The sequence below is a fragment of the Euwallacea similis genome, chromosome 13 (genome assembly GCF_039881205.1).
Source record: "Euwallacea similis isolate ESF13 chromosome 13, ESF131.1, whole genome shotgun sequence".
NCBI lineage: Eukaryota > Metazoa > Arthropoda > Insecta > Coleoptera > Curculionidae > Euwallacea > Euwallacea similis.
Genome location: NC_089621.1, coordinates 3701990 through 3719578, shown reverse-complemented (window position 1 = coordinate 3719578; position 17589 = coordinate 3701990). Strand labels below are relative to the sequence as shown.

At 36.9% G+C, this 17589-nt stretch overlaps 1 protein-coding gene across 4 annotated transcripts; it reads left to right on the top strand.

Moving 5' to 3' along the window:
- Nucleotides 1-1780: 1780 nt before the first annotated feature.
- On the top strand, nucleotides 1781-17475 carry LOC136413063 (liprin-beta-2-like). 4 transcript variants are annotated; one of them, XM_066396416.1, is made up of 17 exons: nucleotides 1781-2129; nucleotides 6089-6647; nucleotides 6696-6892; nucleotides 9046-9189; nucleotides 9244-9432; nucleotides 9487-9697; nucleotides 9750-9963; nucleotides 10077-10253; nucleotides 10779-10997; nucleotides 11060-11155; nucleotides 11209-11434; nucleotides 11742-11973; nucleotides 12210-12746; nucleotides 12800-13070; nucleotides 13119-13250; nucleotides 13406-13473; nucleotides 14947-17475. In XM_066396416.1, the coding sequence occupies exons 2-16, from the start codon at nucleotides 6109-6111 to the stop codon at nucleotides 13433-13435; spliced, it is 3414 nt and encodes a 1137-aa protein (XP_066252513.1). In that variant the 5' UTR covers nucleotides 1781-2129; nucleotides 6089-6108; the 3' UTR covers nucleotides 13436-13473; nucleotides 14947-17475. The 4 variants fall into 4 exon arrangements, with proteins under 4 accessions (XP_066252513.1, XP_066252514.1, XP_066252511.1 ...); XM_066396417.1 differs by lacking the exon at nucleotides 13406-13473 and having other exon boundaries at nucleotides 1783-2129; nucleotides 13119-13218; XM_066396414.1 differs by lacking the exon at nucleotides 13406-13473 and having other exon boundaries at nucleotides 1783-2129.
- The last annotated feature ends 114 nt before the right edge of the window (nucleotides 17476-17589 follow it).

Genomic DNA, 17589 nt, shown 5'->3' with positions numbered 1-17589 from the left:
TTCGGAAGGACAGAAAGTTGCTTAATATGCTAGTTAATAGTCCGTGTGGTACGTAGGAACGTTCGGGACAATGGAATGGCAAAAGTTTTTAGAGTGCCTTTGATTAAATTGTGCCATGAGAATATAAAGTGGTTTAGCACATTTATGTTAGAGTTTCATTGAGCCACACGGGATATGACGCAAAAAAGCAAAGCCAAATCGAAGCTGTAACGCAGAATCAAGGATATTCGAACGTAACAAAGGGAAAGCGAAAGCAAAAAGAGTTGGAAGCATGACTGAAATGGGTTACCTTGTTCCGGAATTAAAAAGGGTGATCATTAAAAAACCCTTCAAGTGGACATTGAAATATCGTTTCAAGTATCAGTTTCATGCTACTTAGCAAACGGCTTAATCAATGCTCTACGTTTACGGTTCACCCTCTATTATGATTTTTTTTGTGATAATCACCCATCGTAAAAATGATGAAATACGTACGTTCCCTCTTCGCTATATTGTCAAGTCTGCATAACGATATTTTTGCTCAAAAGCTAGTAATTAAGAACATTCACGGTCTGAGCTCGAGAACTTACTTCCGGAAATATGAAACAACAAACTCCGAAGTTATCTAATACCGAATTGGCAACCTGGCATGATGAGTTAAATGGGCGTCTAAATGGTTACATAACTGTATTTCGCAGAGTTTCCATACCATATTGCCAATCGCGTTTTACTTCTTTACTTCTTAAGGATGTTTCAGTGGCAATAAAACAAAGTAAAATTCTCTGAGTATTAAAGTATTCCTTGTTAAATTTGATTTAAAGAATTTTCTTTCTGGAATTTATCCAATCGGCTCTAATTCATTTTTGATCGAATTTCGAGGGCTGGAGGAAATTTCATTAAGAGCAAAGATCCACTCTCAGTATTTTTATAGTAGCCCTAATGTAGTTTACATAGAATTTTTGTTTTTTGTAATGATGAAACTGAACTCAGCCGGGTAGGTGCAGATTATTCTAAAATTTCCAGGAATGTGCGGCTTCCGGAACAGGGAGAGTTTCTCTAGGAAGTCGGAATTCCGCTTTTAGGGCAAGAGTTTCACGATGTAGATTTGAGAATATTTCCCAAATCCACGGATGTAATAAAGTTTAAGTATTTTAATTAAGGTAAACCATTAATGGATAGGTTTTTTTTCGTTAGTTTTCAGACTAAGTTACTTACCTGTGGTTTTTTCACAAATAAATGAGAAAAGGGAAAAAGAAACAATTTAGGGGTGACGAATCGCCTCTAGCCAAAGATATGTTTTTAGTGTATTAACCCAATAAATGTTGTCTTTTTTCCTACATTTAATACTATTTGAATAGTATAGGGCGCTTTCGCCAAAATATCAAGATTTTAATATATTTTTTTGTTCTTTTCAGGTTAGTGATATCGTTAATCTCAATGGGGTAAGTGATATTAATTTATAAAATATCTATCTTTCTTATGAAAACACTGTGATCTCTTCTTATTGAAACCATTTAGGTGAACCGATTGAATTGAATAATTTAGAGCAACTTTCATATTCCTCTGATTTTTAAGTTTTTATTGCAGCTATCCAAATAGTGTTGTTAAGGCTAATGTGTTCGTCTCCACAACAACCAGAGTAAGTAATTCAATAATTACTAAAGCAATTCTCCCTGAATCCACTAAATTAATTTATGGTCTTGAACTCAATAAACTACGTAAACCAAATACTCAAAATACGCAGTACTTCAGGCGGTACTCCACAAACCAATTTTGAACAAAATTCACATTATTGTATACGTTCGTGCTATTGCTCCTAAACGAAATTAAACTAAAATTAAACAACTAATTTAGCGTTTAGTTTATTTTAAGCGATCCGCCAGTTGCTGCTGTCGCCAAAGTCTGACGGTTTTAAATCGGGCCCGTATGTGGACGCGTCTCCGCCTCGTCGTCGGAAATGTATAGTCTTTGCCATTGTAAATATTCCTCCTTAAGTTGCAGTACTACATTAAAGCTCTATTAGAGGTACTTGACGTTATCGGGGTTTTCACTAAGCAATTAACCGTGTTTAAGTGGTGTTTTATGCTGTCACAGTGAAGTACTATCAAGGATTTGTTGTGCTTGATCAGAAGTTGCTTGTGATAACTTAGGTGATTATTTATTTACTTAATCAATTTTTTTTAATTACTGTGATATAGTTGATTGGAATCACTTAAATTGAGGACTTTACGACCTCATTTCTATCCAACTGAATACTTTTTTATTCCAATGTTACTATGTATATGTATATTCATAAATTGATAGAACATCGTAATGCTAATGACTCGGAAATCAAATTAATTACTGTTGTTCAGTTTGACAATATTAAATAATAATTTAGGTTCAATGTAGCGTGAAGGAGTCGTTCTGAATCTAATGCATGTGAATTTGTTTATTTTGCATGCATGTATCGTCTGGCTAATGCTCCGGGAGTGCCAGGGCGCGGTCTCTTTTCCTGAGCCCGGATTTCATAAAGGGGTCCCTTGTTCCGTTTTTGTGACGTGTGTTCGAGTATGTTTACTTTTGTGCGAGCTTTTATAGAGATGTAGGTTTACTACAAGCTACAACTCACTCTCGAAGTAGTATGTATTGGTGTTTTCGATATTTGTTTGGAAGTGATGGTTTGTGTGGTGGCATTGAAAGTGGTTTTTTTGTTTATAACTGTCGGTATAAATAGCAGCGACGAAGACTTGGATCTAGTGGGGTAGTCAGCTTTTACAGACGGGATTCTTGCCATATGAAGTTCAATTTGTGTATGTAACATATAGCTTGCAAATTCTGAAATTTTACTGTCACAAAATTTCAGTCTTAACTCAGGTGCCTCTTGTTATTTGATTGATTTTATAAGTCAAAAAGTGCTAGAACTATTATCTGGCGTTAGTAAATCGTATTGAAAAAATCATTATAGTTTAAAAAATTATTCCAAGTTTGGCAACGCGGCACAAGTGTTGACAGTTCCAAAGATGACGTCATGCTTGTATACTGGCAGAACTGTCGTGACAAAAGAAAGTCGCCGCGTTGCCAATTTCCAACTCGCCATAAGCATTTCGGGAAATACTATTTATTGAAGTGAAATGATTCAATTAATTTTTTATTGCGAATATTGTTTATGATGTTATTGAATTTCGTGTTCACATTTTTATGACAGTTTCGTGGATGAAAAATTGGATTTTTGACAATCAACAAGGACCCATCCAGTTAAAAATTGAAAATAAAAATCGCTGCATCTGTCGAACGGGAGATCGTCAGCGTCTAGTGGTACAGGAAAATTGCATTTTATCGATGGAGTCCTGAATACCGAAATATTTAAGTGGATTAGGAGAGCCCTTACGAATCATGGAGGGAAAATTTTTTGTTCGGCTTTCAATTTTATTTTTCAGCAAGACCGAACCGCCTGAGCTGCTTAAAAAGGCCTTTATAATAGAAGAATTAATATGATGATTTATGAGCATACGAGAAAGGATATTGTGGCCTGCTCTAAACAGATCTATTAGCAGAAAATAAGATATCGAAATGCTCCATTTACACCTTTAAATTGAAACGTTATCTTAAGCGAGACAAGCTATATGGGGTGCCAAATAATTAGTTCTCAAACCCTATTTACGCCCAACGACCAGAAACTAAAAATATACCGTTCAAAGGGGAGGAACGAAAAGGTTTAAATTTGGAGTAGTCAGCTGTGAGATGTATTTTTGGAGCCCCTAATTATTTATGAAAAGCACTACATACATGTTATTTTCCAGAGACCTTATACACAGTTCAACTATGATTCATGTTTGTGACATGTAAGGAATGTTTGCATAAACAGCGAATATTGATATTACCGAAACGATAAACACGATTAATGGATGGAATGATAAATGACTGCTGGTAATTCCTGGTTCGTGATTTAATTTATACGTTATTTATTTGTCATTCCACCGATGGAACATTTATTTGAAATTACTATAATATCGAAAAGACTTCAAGAAAATTTCACACACTCGAATATCTCTTCCGGGTCACATAAATTGGCACGTTAATATTGCTTATGCCGTGTAATAACTGGTTTTGCCGTTTTAGGGCATGAGTGACCCTTAATTACCAACGAGAAACTTGAGTGTTGAAAAAAATTAATAGTGCTTGCCAGTTATTTTTCTTGGAATAAATGAGATATCTTGGTAATCGTACTACGTCCACACGATGTAAAAAGGACATAAATAGCGAGATAAAGTGCCGCATTATAATAAGAAAAAGGTGCGTGTAATGATGGAGTTAATTAGCATGTTGTTGTCACGTCTGTTTTTACAACATTACAACTGCCCCAAACTTCGAAAATTGCCTCGAACCGAAGTTACGTTTTCGTTTCACGTATCTGTCAGAATCAGGTTCTAAAGGGAGTTGAAGGGAAAAAATACACATCAAACTCAATAAAGCCCTTCAGATGCCGAAGCGAGATAAGGTCGATACGTGTTTTAGGTTATTTCTTTTAGGAAAATGTTCTAAATGATGCTGCGTTATTTTTAGTTACCGGAGAAGGAAAAGTTTTTAATTAAGAGCAAAGATTTTTCCCAAATAACAAAAACTACATAAGCACTTCAAAGCAACTTATTCTCCTTTAGTTCCTTTCCATAGCAGTTTGTTGTGAAATAATTATTTGAATAAGGCGCTTAATAATCGAAACGGTTTAACATGTGAGTGAAGCGAGCGCGTTAATAGAGTAGAAATTTTAATTTATAAATTAAACAAATCTACTTATAGACATGTATTTATTTACTTATTGTTAATTACTTACGGCCGGTGAATCGAACATCACAGTACTTCATAGAAATGTTATTGCTTGGCAACCGTACCTGATTCTTATTCTAAGGATCCATCGTTTGAAAAATTGCAATCGTTTGCAAGAAAAAATGAGCATAAAAAACTATTAACTGATTTTTTTTTAGTTAAAATGAGTTTCAGTGTGAAAATTGTTTACAATAATAAACCGCACTTTGCGTGCAGCACGCGTATTATATGCCTGATGGTAATATCAGTTTGCTATTAAACGATATTCAAAACACGTTTCGTTAATGATACACAAGGTGTCTTCAAGCTTTTTTAAATTTTATTTTAATTTGAACAAGGAGTTCAAAGTTCGAAAAACAGACGATGGGTTAGTGGCGTCTGACAAAAACGTTCGAGATTGGAAAATGGATCTTGGCTCCCGTGAAAGTGCCACTCTGCATATGTTGTCAACGATTTTTTAATTGGAACCGTGTAGATTTTAAACAGAAGTGCATATTCAAAATTTGAAGTAGAAATGTCAAAAACCAAAGCAGCTGTGAGATAAAATTGAAAAAATATCTAACATTTTGACGCTCTTTATGTATTTCGATAATAAATTGTGTTTTTCGAATATAGTCTATGCTATGTATATCAACGCGCAGTTAAAGTCCTGTTAGAGAAAAACCTCGACACCACGGATCTCATATTTCTTAACGAAATAGTGAACGAATATGGGACCGCTAAACTTCAATATTCGACTCAGTTTTATTTGACTGATTTAACCAAGCAATCTATAGGGTATTGCATATTATTCCTATTTTTAAGATAAGAAAACTTAGATTAAAACGACATTTTGCGACACTCTGTATATAAATCGGGTGTCTTGTTTGTGCTTTCAATCTTTTATCATTTTAAATTGGGAGAGACATGGAGCGAAATCAATTACGGCAGAAGGAAAAATTTAATTAAGGGCAAAGATCGTTCTCAAATGATAAAAAATATAAAACTACTTTGAAGCCACTTGTTTGTGTTTCCCTTTCAGACTCTTTTATTGGTTGTCTGTTCCTCTTTCTGAATTCTAAAAATGAAAAATGCATGGCATTCCAAAGTTGACTAATACCCGAGTTCCCCCGATCGACATTCCTGGACCCGTGACTGGCAGCCAAATAAAAGAGCGGTCGTACGAATATAAACGGAGAGGTTTGTAGGAAATTGTTCCCGCATTTCTATCAGACATATCCCCATATTATCATCGTATGTTTGTGTTGTCGGGGATTTGTCATTCTCTTACCTACGCGAAATCTCATTCTTAATCTATTTTCAGGTTGTTAAATCGAATTAAATATGAGGGAAGTGTGCAAAAGCGGAGCAGTAGTGGCTGCTGTTGTGGCAGTGCTCGAAAAACAATCTCGTCAATACCCGCAAAGCCAAAAGGCTCCACCGGTGCCCCCAAGGAGTCCCCCGCTTTCCCGAAATAGCTTTAAATCGAGGAAGCAACAGGAACACACTACAAACATAATAAACACTAACAACGAAGATTTTATATATAGAAACACTCAAGAAACTTCGACTGATGAGCACAATTTCGAGCTGGCCGTGCAGGATTTCAATACGGTCGCTGAGGACGTGGAAAAAACGTTCAGTGACGGAGCCACGGCCAAGAACAACCCCGTGAAAAGTGAGTGTTTCACTAATAGCACACTAAAAGACATTCTTGGCTCCAAACTGTTTGGCCAAACTGTGGAGGACGATGGGGTAGTGCAAGTAAAGGGAGTTACCAGTGAGTTCCGAAGGAAGAATTGTTTAACCATTGATTTGAAGAGTGAGGAGGATGATTGCGGGCAAAGTTCGGGAGAGAGCAAAAAGACTGATGGAAGTTTGGGGTGAGTAATATGATCGTTATATGGTGAAGCCTTAATAGAGACTTTTAGCTCTAGAAGTTTAGTATTCGAAAAATCATCCGGAACAGAAGAGTTGCTGGTGGTGTTAGGATATGATGGAGACGAAATCGATAGTGATAGTTTGGAGAGGAGCTCGGATAGCGAGGGAGAACTCTATGTGAATGAGGGCTTGGCCACGATAACAGAGGAAGAGAGAATTAGCGGTAGCAGCGCACAATCTTTTAGAGGTATGCAAAAATCCCATAAAACAGCTCGGAAATGGCGCCTGTAAAACGCGAATTAAACCACAGTTTGTTTTCGATCTTGTCGTCAATAGATATAAACCATATGTTGCTGATTTAAGATCGCTGGCGCGCGAAAATGTTAGTTTTGGTGTGGTTTTTAGCTTCATGATGCAGTACCGGATTCACATAATTCATGTGTCCGCAATCTTTCTGTTACCGGGACCGGGTCGTAAAATTTTAAGTTTTGTTTTTGTTTTTCATTCCATCCCAAAAAACGTAGAGAATAAGATAAGCATTCTCGAACTGAGATTCAGTAATGAAATCTATTGATGATTTATCCAGCAAAGACCCTGTGGAACAAGTGTCACATTCAGCGACATAAAAATCTCTCAACCCGCCTTCTAAAATTAAGCCAAAAACTAAAAAATAGGAGTCATCACTCCCAACATACTTTAGCAGAGAATATAATTGCAGCCTATTGAACCACCCGAACTCAGCTTTAATTATTTTTTATAATAAAACGAATTTTGCTAATGAAAATTTGTAATTACTACCACTGTGTCACTATGAGCATCGCGCAGAAAAAAAGGAGCATCAGCTGCCCGGGTATTATATAGCTGTCCTTGTTTATAGCATACGTTTATATTAAGATCGAAATACCAAGTCAGGTAAAATCTCGGTATGGTCTGGATACAGGACAATCGCCCATTTCTAATGCTCTGGGATATTTTAGGAGGTGAGAGCGTTCTGTTTTAGTTGGATGATTGTAGCGGAGGGTTGAGGAGTTTTCGTACATTTGAAACTTAAATCCCCAAACGGCTGCGGGAACATTCACCCCTTTATGCTTTGAGCTAACTTCTCCTTATTTCTTCACATTTGTTGAGTTTTAAATATCCACTCGAGCTGATTATCTGTAAATGACGCTTTAAATTAGATGTTATGTCGATTGAAAAACATCACCATCTCTTTGAAGGTCTAAAATTATTAATCGCTAAGGCCTTGCGTGTCTTTAAGCTGACAAATTACTCTCTTTTTATTTTTAATTACACTGAACAAATTAAATACTGTCTGGACAATACCTTAAACGTCGAATTTTCATCCTCATGATTTATCTTTACAAACATCTTTAAACTTTTCCGATATAAGTTTAATCATTAATGCTGGTGATGAAATTATGTTCAAAGGTGAGAAGAAACGGTTTTTAATCGATATAAATTTATTATTAAAAGTCCTGGCATTTCATTTGAAATCAAGGTCTCGCTTGATAACTAAAATTGATCGAATCCCGTCCAGATCCATGTTAACATACTATCTTCAAATCTCCCGACGGCATCTGGATGCATTTTAAAGAAGCCATTAGTTATTCCGTCTCTCAGCTGACGTCCAATTTAGCTTTCGTATTACCATACAACACCACTTTCCGAATCAGATTTACAGCTTTGTTTTTATTCGGGTTTTTCACTCACGTGTCTAACGGATTCGAAGAAACCCAGTAGCGCTTATTACACCATATCTTTCATCATAGTTCATAAATAGGCCAAACTATCCTGTTTGGCCTATCCCTGGCACTCATCCAGCTTGTATAGATCCAAAAATAGCCACCTGATAAACCAGATCTGAAACATGTAAAAGTTTTGCTTACAACGGTCAGAGTCCACCAGTCCACTTGTGTTTTTTTGCTACTTAAGTTGTTGTGGTAGTTTTAAGTGTTGCTGCTAAAATAGGGTTGTTGGGGCAGTCATGCTCGAAGTCTCTAATGGTATGTTGATGATTTATCGCTTTTTCAAGACTAAAAATTACGGCATTCACGCTTTAATGTGATAGCAGACATTTATTTTCCAACATTTTATTGTCTCCGGAATGTTTTCCAGAGCCTTAGTTAGTAATTGCGGCTATCAATCATAGTTTAAATACCTTCGCCATACCACAAACCATCTAACAATTTTACTAGAAGTAGTTTTCAAGCTTCGGTTATCCGATAAAAGGTAAAACAAGTTAAGATTCTCTTCTGCATTGTTTACCTAGAACTTTTCCGGTAGAAGAGGAAACGAACAGTTTTGTTTTGGAAAGTTTTGAGTGCGGGTTGGCCCACTTTGCTGATTAATTTTCTTTTCAACTTTCCTCATTTAATTCTTTAATAAATCGCTTCATTTTAGGATGTGGGGAAGATGATTCTAGTATCGAAGATGAATCGACACTGAAAGACCGGAATCAAGGTTGGTCCGGAAGCGCGTCAAATCAAGACGGTTCCACGTCTGATTTGTCTTCAACTTCTTCAGAAAGAAACGGAACGTTAGGAGGTATTTGCTTTCGTATCAAAATCTTCAAGTCAATCTAACTTCAATAAAAAAAAGAACCAGGCTCTACTAGATGCACAAATGACTTCCAATGGATCCGTAAAGACCCATTATCTCCATCAAGAACTTCTCCACAACCCGTGAGGATGGAGGACGAAATAACTCAGGACCATCCTCCCTTATCGAAACCTCCGATATCTAGGTCTCTGAGAGATAAAACTCCTAAGCGGTCTGCTGAACGTGGAGGTTAAGTTTGTTGGTCTTGAAGCAGAAACAAATAAACTTTCGTTTGTTGTTTAGGACCATCGGCTCCAGGTAGCTTAGATCGTCGAAGACATGGACATTTGAAACGAGAAGAAAGAGACCAAAAATCCAGATCCTCTCACGTAAAAAGCCCTCCGAGGCTAGAAGATTTTCAGCCAAACTTAACCAATACAAACTATCAAAATGGATATTGCTGTCCTCCCGCTTATGAGGGGTATTTCGAAAGCTTTCACAGGAGGCATGAGCGGTATATTTGGTCTCCTCCAAAGTCAAGCGATTGTGAACAAATATCTCTTTAGTTCGGACCCTCAGCGCTACGGCAGTAGCCCAATGCTGATGGAACATAGAGATCATCGATTTTCGGATAGAGGCAGTCACCCGGACATTTACGGGGACTGTTCGAGGTTCAGACACGAGATGTCGTGTTGCGCATATCATTTGGCCCCTCCGCCGTGTTGCTATTACGGCGGGGAACGGGGGGGTTATCACTGTACACCCCCTTCTTATCCTAAGGTAGAATTTGAGAGGTTTTGTTTAAATCCAACCGTGCTAATAAGGAGAGATCGCATTTATTAGGCATTATTGTTAATTATTAATAATGTTAATTGGATTTTTTTAATGTTTAGCCTGGAGAGCAAGATGAGAAATTGCGGAAAATTCAGTTTGAAAAAGATAATTTGCAGCTGCAAGTTCAGGTGCTCACGGAGCAGATCGAGGCTCAGTCCGATAAAATTTCGGATTTGGAGAAAATGCTTCAGGAGAAGAAGTCGTTGTTGTCTGATTCTGAAGAAAAATTACAGCGGGTAAGTTGAGAGTTCCATCTTTGTAGATTTCTCATTAGTTCGCATTCCTTAGTAGACATTTGAGAATTTCGCTGGTGTCATCGGTAAAACTCGAATTCAGAAATTTCCAGGTTTTCAAAAATAATTTTCTTGTCTAAGGATATGTTAATAAGGTTTCGTTCCTTCGATTTGCGATCATTCAAAACTCTAACAAAAAAGAGTGATCCCAGATGATAATGTGGGTGCCATGCCGGGTAGGTACATACTTCCAGTATTTCAATATTCTCCATCGTTCTTCCAATATTATGGAAGTATAATTATTTGTTGCTCCTGGTTTCAAAAAGTGGGCATAAAAGACTTTACTCGTTCGTAGTCCGACACAAGGATGTACATGAATTGTTGCCAAATTTTACATTCAGAATCAGAATACATTCGGTAATTGATCATATCGATGGCAACCAACATCAATGAATTCTTGATGTAAACATAGTAAAATTTAATAAATAACCCATGTTTGGCCTTTCTTGAATTTTTTTACGCTCATAGGAAGTACTTTCAAGATCATCTCTCGAGACTCAGAAATTGGAATTGATGTCCATAATAAGCGAACTAAAGCTGACAGCTGCAGCGTTGGAAAGGGAAAATATAGATTTGCGCAACTGTCAGTTTAACAATAATTCGGACGGAAAAAAGCCGCCTTTGGTGCCACGTATATCTTCGTCGTCGCAGCCTCAATTGACGTCAACGCCTCAACATTCAACTCAAGTACGTTTAGCTTCCAAATAGTCTCGGGGGTTGAAGGAAATTTAATGTAGGCACTATTTCAGGGTTTGAGAGTTTCTCCGTCACCGAGTCCCGTAGGCATGTCAACCAGGAATGCAGATTTATCACAGTCATATCAAAACGATATTCTTAGGCCAAAGGTCAGTCTGATAGCAGCCTGTGGACGCCTTAATGTATTGTATTTTAATTTCAGACTCCTCCATCAAACTATAAGCGCCAAATTGACGTCCAATACGGAAGTTTACCTCGGCAGCAATTCTTGTTAAATGGCGGGTCAAATGGCGCGGTATTTTCCGTGGTGGATAACAACGCGAATCCGCAGAAAAAGGGCGTGGCATTCGGTAGGAATAGCAGTTTACAGCATCTGCACATGGTGGTAGGGGCAGGCAGAATGAGGGGTTTCTCGGTGCCCAATTTAGGTGATATAGCTCCGGTCGAATTTTGGTGTCGCAGCAGCCTTCATCGGTTTCTTTTTTTCACTAAAATCTTCCTCTTAATGGTATTAACGATCAGTGTCCCATTTACGACATTTCATGGACTAAACGCTTTCGAATGGCTTATTATGATTTTTTTACTTTTTTCACAGTGCGACTGACTTGAGCCATTTGCTTTCCCACGCAAGTTGATACTAGAGCTATTCACTTAACCACTCCGTTTACATTTATCGCTTTTGATGTTCTAGTTTGATTTTTACCGAGAGTTGCAATAATATAGTTAAATTTTCAGCTGAAAACGATAAAATAGTCGGGGAGGCGGCCTCTAAAGAAAACTCTCCGGGATCGCCCACCTTAACTTTTAACAAAAACAAAGGAATAAAGAAGATTTTCGGGAGGATGAAAAGGTCAGGTTCGGGAAATCTTGAAGATCTGCCCGCGGGAGTTGGGGAGTTTCAGAGAGGAGGAGTGCGAGCCACCGCTGCAGCTAGATTAGGGTGGAGTGAACCACAGCTAAGTCCAAAGTGCGTCCAAAATGAAGTTACATATATTGCATTCGCTAGGGTACAATATATATAATATTGTTAATGTGCTGGTAAACTTACCAGACTATTAAGTTCTGCAGAAACGTTGAAATTTGAGGACATGCAATGGTCGGTTTCTTTTTACACTAATATTCTGTTAAAATTAGCAACAAATTTATAATTTAATCCTTAGTCCGATTAAAATGTTTACTATTTTAACTCGAAATAATTTATAGGCCTGATAAACCATTCGCAGAGTGGGACACCGAGAACATCTGCGATTGGCTGCAGGATTTAGGCCTAGATCAGTACGTCCCTGACGCAAAACGTTGGGTTAAAAACGGGCAGCAATTGCAGGAGAGCTCTATTCATGAAATTGAAAAGGAACTGAATGTGAAAAACCTTCTGCACAAAAGGAAACTGCAGCTAGCCTTAATCGACACTGCCGAGAATTCCTCAAGCGATCCCTATTTATCCCAAGCAGGAAACCTGGACACAGCTTGGGTGCTGCGATGGCTGGATGATGCCGGGTTGCCTCAATACAAGGAAAACTTTCTTATTAATCGAGTCGATGGACGTGTACTGCATAGACTAACAATGGACGATTTAGCTTTACTGCATGTAACATCTCTGCTTCACGTTGCAAGTATTAAAAGAGGAATCCAAGTCTTACGGGAAAACAATTACGAACCCACATGCCTGCAAAGACGGTCACTACCTGATGACCCTACAAAACCTACTCCAAAGCAGATTTCTTTATGGACTACGCATAGGTTTGCCTCTATTTCAGGACTTATTTTGTGTCTTTACTTCGAATTTTTCTTAGAGTAATGGAATGGTTACGGGCAGTAGATTTAGCAGAATATGCCCCCAATTTGAGAGGAGCAGGTGTACATGGAGGGCTCATGGTGCTAGAGCCAAAATTTACCGCTGACCTATTGGCCTCACTGCTCTCTATTCCTCCCGGGAAAACGCTGTTAAGAAGACATTTGAATACTCACTTCAAAGAGCTGCTAGGGAAGGATATTATACAGGAGAAAAGAGAGTTGGAAGCTACCATGGGTTATATTCCTTTAACCCCTAGTGGAAAGTTAAAAGTAGGTTTGGGTTGATGTAGAACTACGTTGGCTAAAACTCCATTATAGGTTCCCAGAAAGTCCCAATTTTCCTTGAAAAGGAAGAAGAGCAAAGGAGAGGCTGACTATGGGGACTTGGTATGCCCGCTGAATCCGGACAAACAGTCAGGTGATCTGAGTAGCTCTGCTCTTAACATGGGTGTAAGTTACTAACTACTTTGCCTAATCCTTAACGTTTCATTTTGTCTAAAAATCAGAATTTTATTTCAAGACCTAATTTGCAGTTCGGTCGAGTAATTTTGTAAGTGTTAAAAAATAATGATTTCATCTGCTTTTTTCATGCTACGCCACCCAAGATCCCCGAGATATTGATCATTCATTGTTGATTGAATTTCCGCCTTGTGGCTGGCAAATATTTACAGGGGTAACTACTGTAAAACACTAACGTTAGACAAGCAACTGCTAAAGCATATTAACGCTTCTAAACACTTTCAGTGTCACTTGATGTGATAGCATACTAATAATTGTGATAACAGATATATGATAGTATGGGCTGTTCTATAATCCAATACCATTTGTTTTTGATGGGTCCTGATGTGCATATTCAGTAAAAAATCTAAAAAAGTGGATTTTTAGACGCCCTATACAAATTATCTCTACACTACAAATAGAGATAACCCAATTAGTTTTGCAGTGTTTTTTTGTAAACTGCTAGATGAGAGGTAGAAGCTCCTTTCACTTTGGTAATTTTATTTAGGCAGTAGAGTCTTTAGTGCTGAAAATTTTCAATAGATTTCTAGTTAGTTGGTATTCGTTAGTATAGGTACATAAATGACTACATAAAGACATTATTCTGTTGGCAGAAAATGCAATCAAATGGCCATTTATTACAAAACTTGTGTACTTTTAAAACCTCTTTTCGTCGGTATAGAAATTTTGAAAATGCTGCTGATGGTATGTACAGGGTATTTCCTTATATTTAAACTGCTTCTGTTGAGCTTGTTATGAAAGGTGGGAAACTACTTTAAATATTACATATTGAAGGAGTCTTCTAAATTTCCAAAAAATATTATTGGATGAAACAAAAGAACAATCTAAATTTGGAAAATTGCTAATGGAACTTATGCTGATTGTTAAACTGTTTTTGATTTTTTTTTACATTTATATATCATTATTTTATCATTTAATTTGTGGAGAAATTGAAAAGCAGTTACCATCACTACGCGTTAAAACAACACTACACTCAGGATTGATCATGCAAATGATGCGAAAACGACGGAACTATATTTCAACATATTATATACTATAAGGAAATACTCTGTACCAATAGGCATGTCAAGAAGATTTTGCTATAGATTTTTGTAACATTTCTATTTGATATCACAAAAGCTGAAGCAGTTCTGAAGTAATTTTTAAACAATCTAAAGTCTTAACACCCTATATCTCACATGTGAGTTTTTGTTTCAATGAATAATTACCTTACTTTAACCTAAGGAATCTCCTCCTAAAATATTTGCGGGCCTTAGCCGGCCGTCCTATATTTGATATGTTTTGTGTCAAAATTTGGATCGTCAATAACGAAGATTGCCATCGCCATGTATTCTGTAAACACACAAACATGCTCTAAACATCATTCAATTAGTCTGCTAGAAAGCCTTTAAACTAGAACTTTTAGCTAAAAAATAACTGGTGGTGTTGGCAGTGGAATGCGCTTTTTAGTCTTATCGTAGTTAGTGTAATCTTGGATTTTTCTTGAAATTATGTATAGTTCAATAACAATTCATCTTATTAATGTTGAATCACAAAACTTACTAGTCGCAAGTTAAAAAATGAATTGTTATTGGTATTTACAGATAATAAATCAATCAATCCAACTCAATAATTCTACATGTTTTAGATGACGAAGACGGGAAACCTAGAGGCAGAGGATGTCTTCGTTGACAAACCTGCAGCGACCAGATCCCTTCCGGCTTCAGTCCGGAACTCACCAGTTACCTTAAGACATGTTTAAATGACTGACTTAAACATGTTAGTCGGTACCGCATTGAAATGAATATTATCGACTTCAGTCGAGGCTAAAGCCGATTACATTCATTCCACAGGGCAGTATTTGTAGCAACCTCGTTCAGTGTTTCAAGTCTAAGTATTACCATGATAATAAGTAGTATTTTATCTTACATATTATAATGCAATTATTGTCTTCCCTGAGTCGTTGAATAATAATGAGGAACTCACCTGCCTTAGTAGAAAAGTGAACGTATTATATTGTTGTTGAAATGTTACTCTTTGCGTTCCTCCCGGTTGCATTTGAGTTTATCATTGTCGTAATCGTTTGATGTGCCTTTTGACTTATAACTCAAGAAGCCAACATTGTTGACTCACATTTTACATGTCTTTCCCAATGAATTTCGGTTTAATTACCAGAAAAACAATCACGTCTTAATCTTAATGTGTATTTTTACAACCCCCTTTATACCAATTTTTACTTAGTGACGTCCCCAAAGCACTGTTAAATAGTTAGAATAAAATATACAGGGAGACAAACTAAAAGGTTAGTTGTGTAAGGAGTGATTATGATTATTTTGAACCCCGTGTGTGTCATAATCCACGATTGTAATTGTTGTTGATACTAAATAACTTTAAAGAATAACATCCATAAATGGGCATCACCCTCATAGGGTATTTTTTAGATTTTCGCTATTGGAGAATCTACCGAAGGACGAAACTTTTTAATTAAGCTCAAATTCGTTTCACGCAATTCAACGTTTTGTTTTAAAAACGTACGAATTCCCATCCTTTCGGAGACAATACTAATTAAAGTTTTTTGGAGAAATTTTAATTTTGCAGCTAAAATCTTAATGATTTGACTGTGGTACTTGAGTGCCAAATGAAACCTTTCTACTTGTCATTACGGCTCATATCTACAACTACTTAAGATTAAACTTATCCATACCTACTGTAGATTTTAGAGGATTTTACGAACTGACCAAAAACATTTAGAACGTACTGATTATATTGTATTTAAGAATGTTTTACGTATTATGTGTAGCATTTCAGTTGTATCAAAAGCACAATCCATATCAATATTCGCAGGCAGAGGAATATCATAGTTTGCTTGAGTTACATTGTATCCTTCAGTAACTCGTTTTCGTCCAGCTCAATAATTAAAAATTTCGTTAGTGGAAAAGACTCAACTACTCCGAGACTGTGATGTGCACAGTTTAATATACGAGGGCTGCTCCAGTGGTGCTGTACGGTAAATGCGAGATACGTGAAAGCCAGTTCTGCGTGTCGTGCTATTGAACAGCCCCCCCCACTCCAATCTCCGCTATTGGAGGCTGCTGTGTGTCAAATCGTAAAAAATGATAAAATAGATATCTAAAGCTAATTTTAAGATGTGCTCTACTCTTTTGAATGTGATGAGAATGAAGCTATTGAGAGTAAGAATGCGGGTAATGATGAACGAAAACTTAATAAATAACAATACACAAAGCACCTATTAAAAAAATGGGTTTTTTCATAAAAATTTGACATATGGTTTTTTCTCGGACTTTATGTGTCATAATCTTCAGAACACAAAAGCCCAGCAAATGTCTATCTCAGTTTTTCTCTCCTTGCCAACTAGACTAGCAGTGCTCATTCGGCGAAAATTGTGATACCGCTCGTAACTTCGCCATGATTGCCACTTTCCGCAGACCATACCAAAAACGTGTCAAATAGATGCCGATTACGCCACTTTCTGGCGCATTCGTCATTTGTCAGGATAAAATGTTATCAAAAAATTTTTTAAAATGCATATTTATGCAAAAAAATATGGCGAAAGACGTCCCCAATCTGAGAGTTCCGTTAACACTACCGAAGCTGATTTCGAGAAAGTACAAAAATGTACTTAAATCAATTATTTTTTCAACTGTGCCTCATGGGTCATTAGGATGTAACCATGCCTTTAATAGGCAAAGAGTGCCATTTTTGACACTATTGTGCTTCCAAAGACATCCGTGATTAACCCTTGATGTTGACTCACGCCAGCCCTCAACGATGGTGATTGCGGTGGAGGGAGAGGCTGCGCAATTGCACGACGCGCAGACATGTCTACCAGGTACCTTACGTTTACACTGAAGTATGATCTGAGGCCAAGAAAAAACAGTTCTCGTATCAAAATAACGTCTTTCCTTTTCAGATCTTGGTTGATTTATAATTAAGTTCAGAATTCCTAGCGACAATACAATTTTGCAGCTTGGTTTTTATGTTAATTGTACCTAATTATAGTCTGTATAGGTAGCACCAAAAATATGCATTTTGTATTGTAATAATGTATAATGTATTTATATAATTATTTACTTTTTTTTAATCATAATAATTGTTTGGATTATAGATATTTTAATAAAATTGTACCGAGTCGTCAAAATATAATTTATGAGATATTTCTTGTTCATATTTTATTCGCCGGATCCAAACCCCGAACCCTAAAATATCTTTAAATCGAAGCTCTGTTGTGTTTGTATTTCTTAATATCTAAAACGTCAGACTGCCATAATTC

What these genes read in the sequence shown, in the direction of transcription:
- LOC136413063 (XM_066396414.1), top strand. Translation starts at nt 6,109, where the DNA reads ATGAGGGAAGTGTGCAAAAGCGGAGCAGTAGTGGCTGCTGTTGTGGCA. An exon ending in ACGATATTCTTAGGCCAAAG is followed by an intron (nt 11,156 to 11,208) that starts GTCAGTCTGATA and finishes TTTTAATTTCAG; the next exon opens with ACTCCTCCATCAAACTATAA. An exon ending in GAACCACAGCTAAGTCCAAA is followed by an intron (nt 11,974 to 12,209) that starts GTGCGTCCAAAA and finishes AATAATTTATAG; the next exon opens with GCCTGATAAACCATTCGCAG.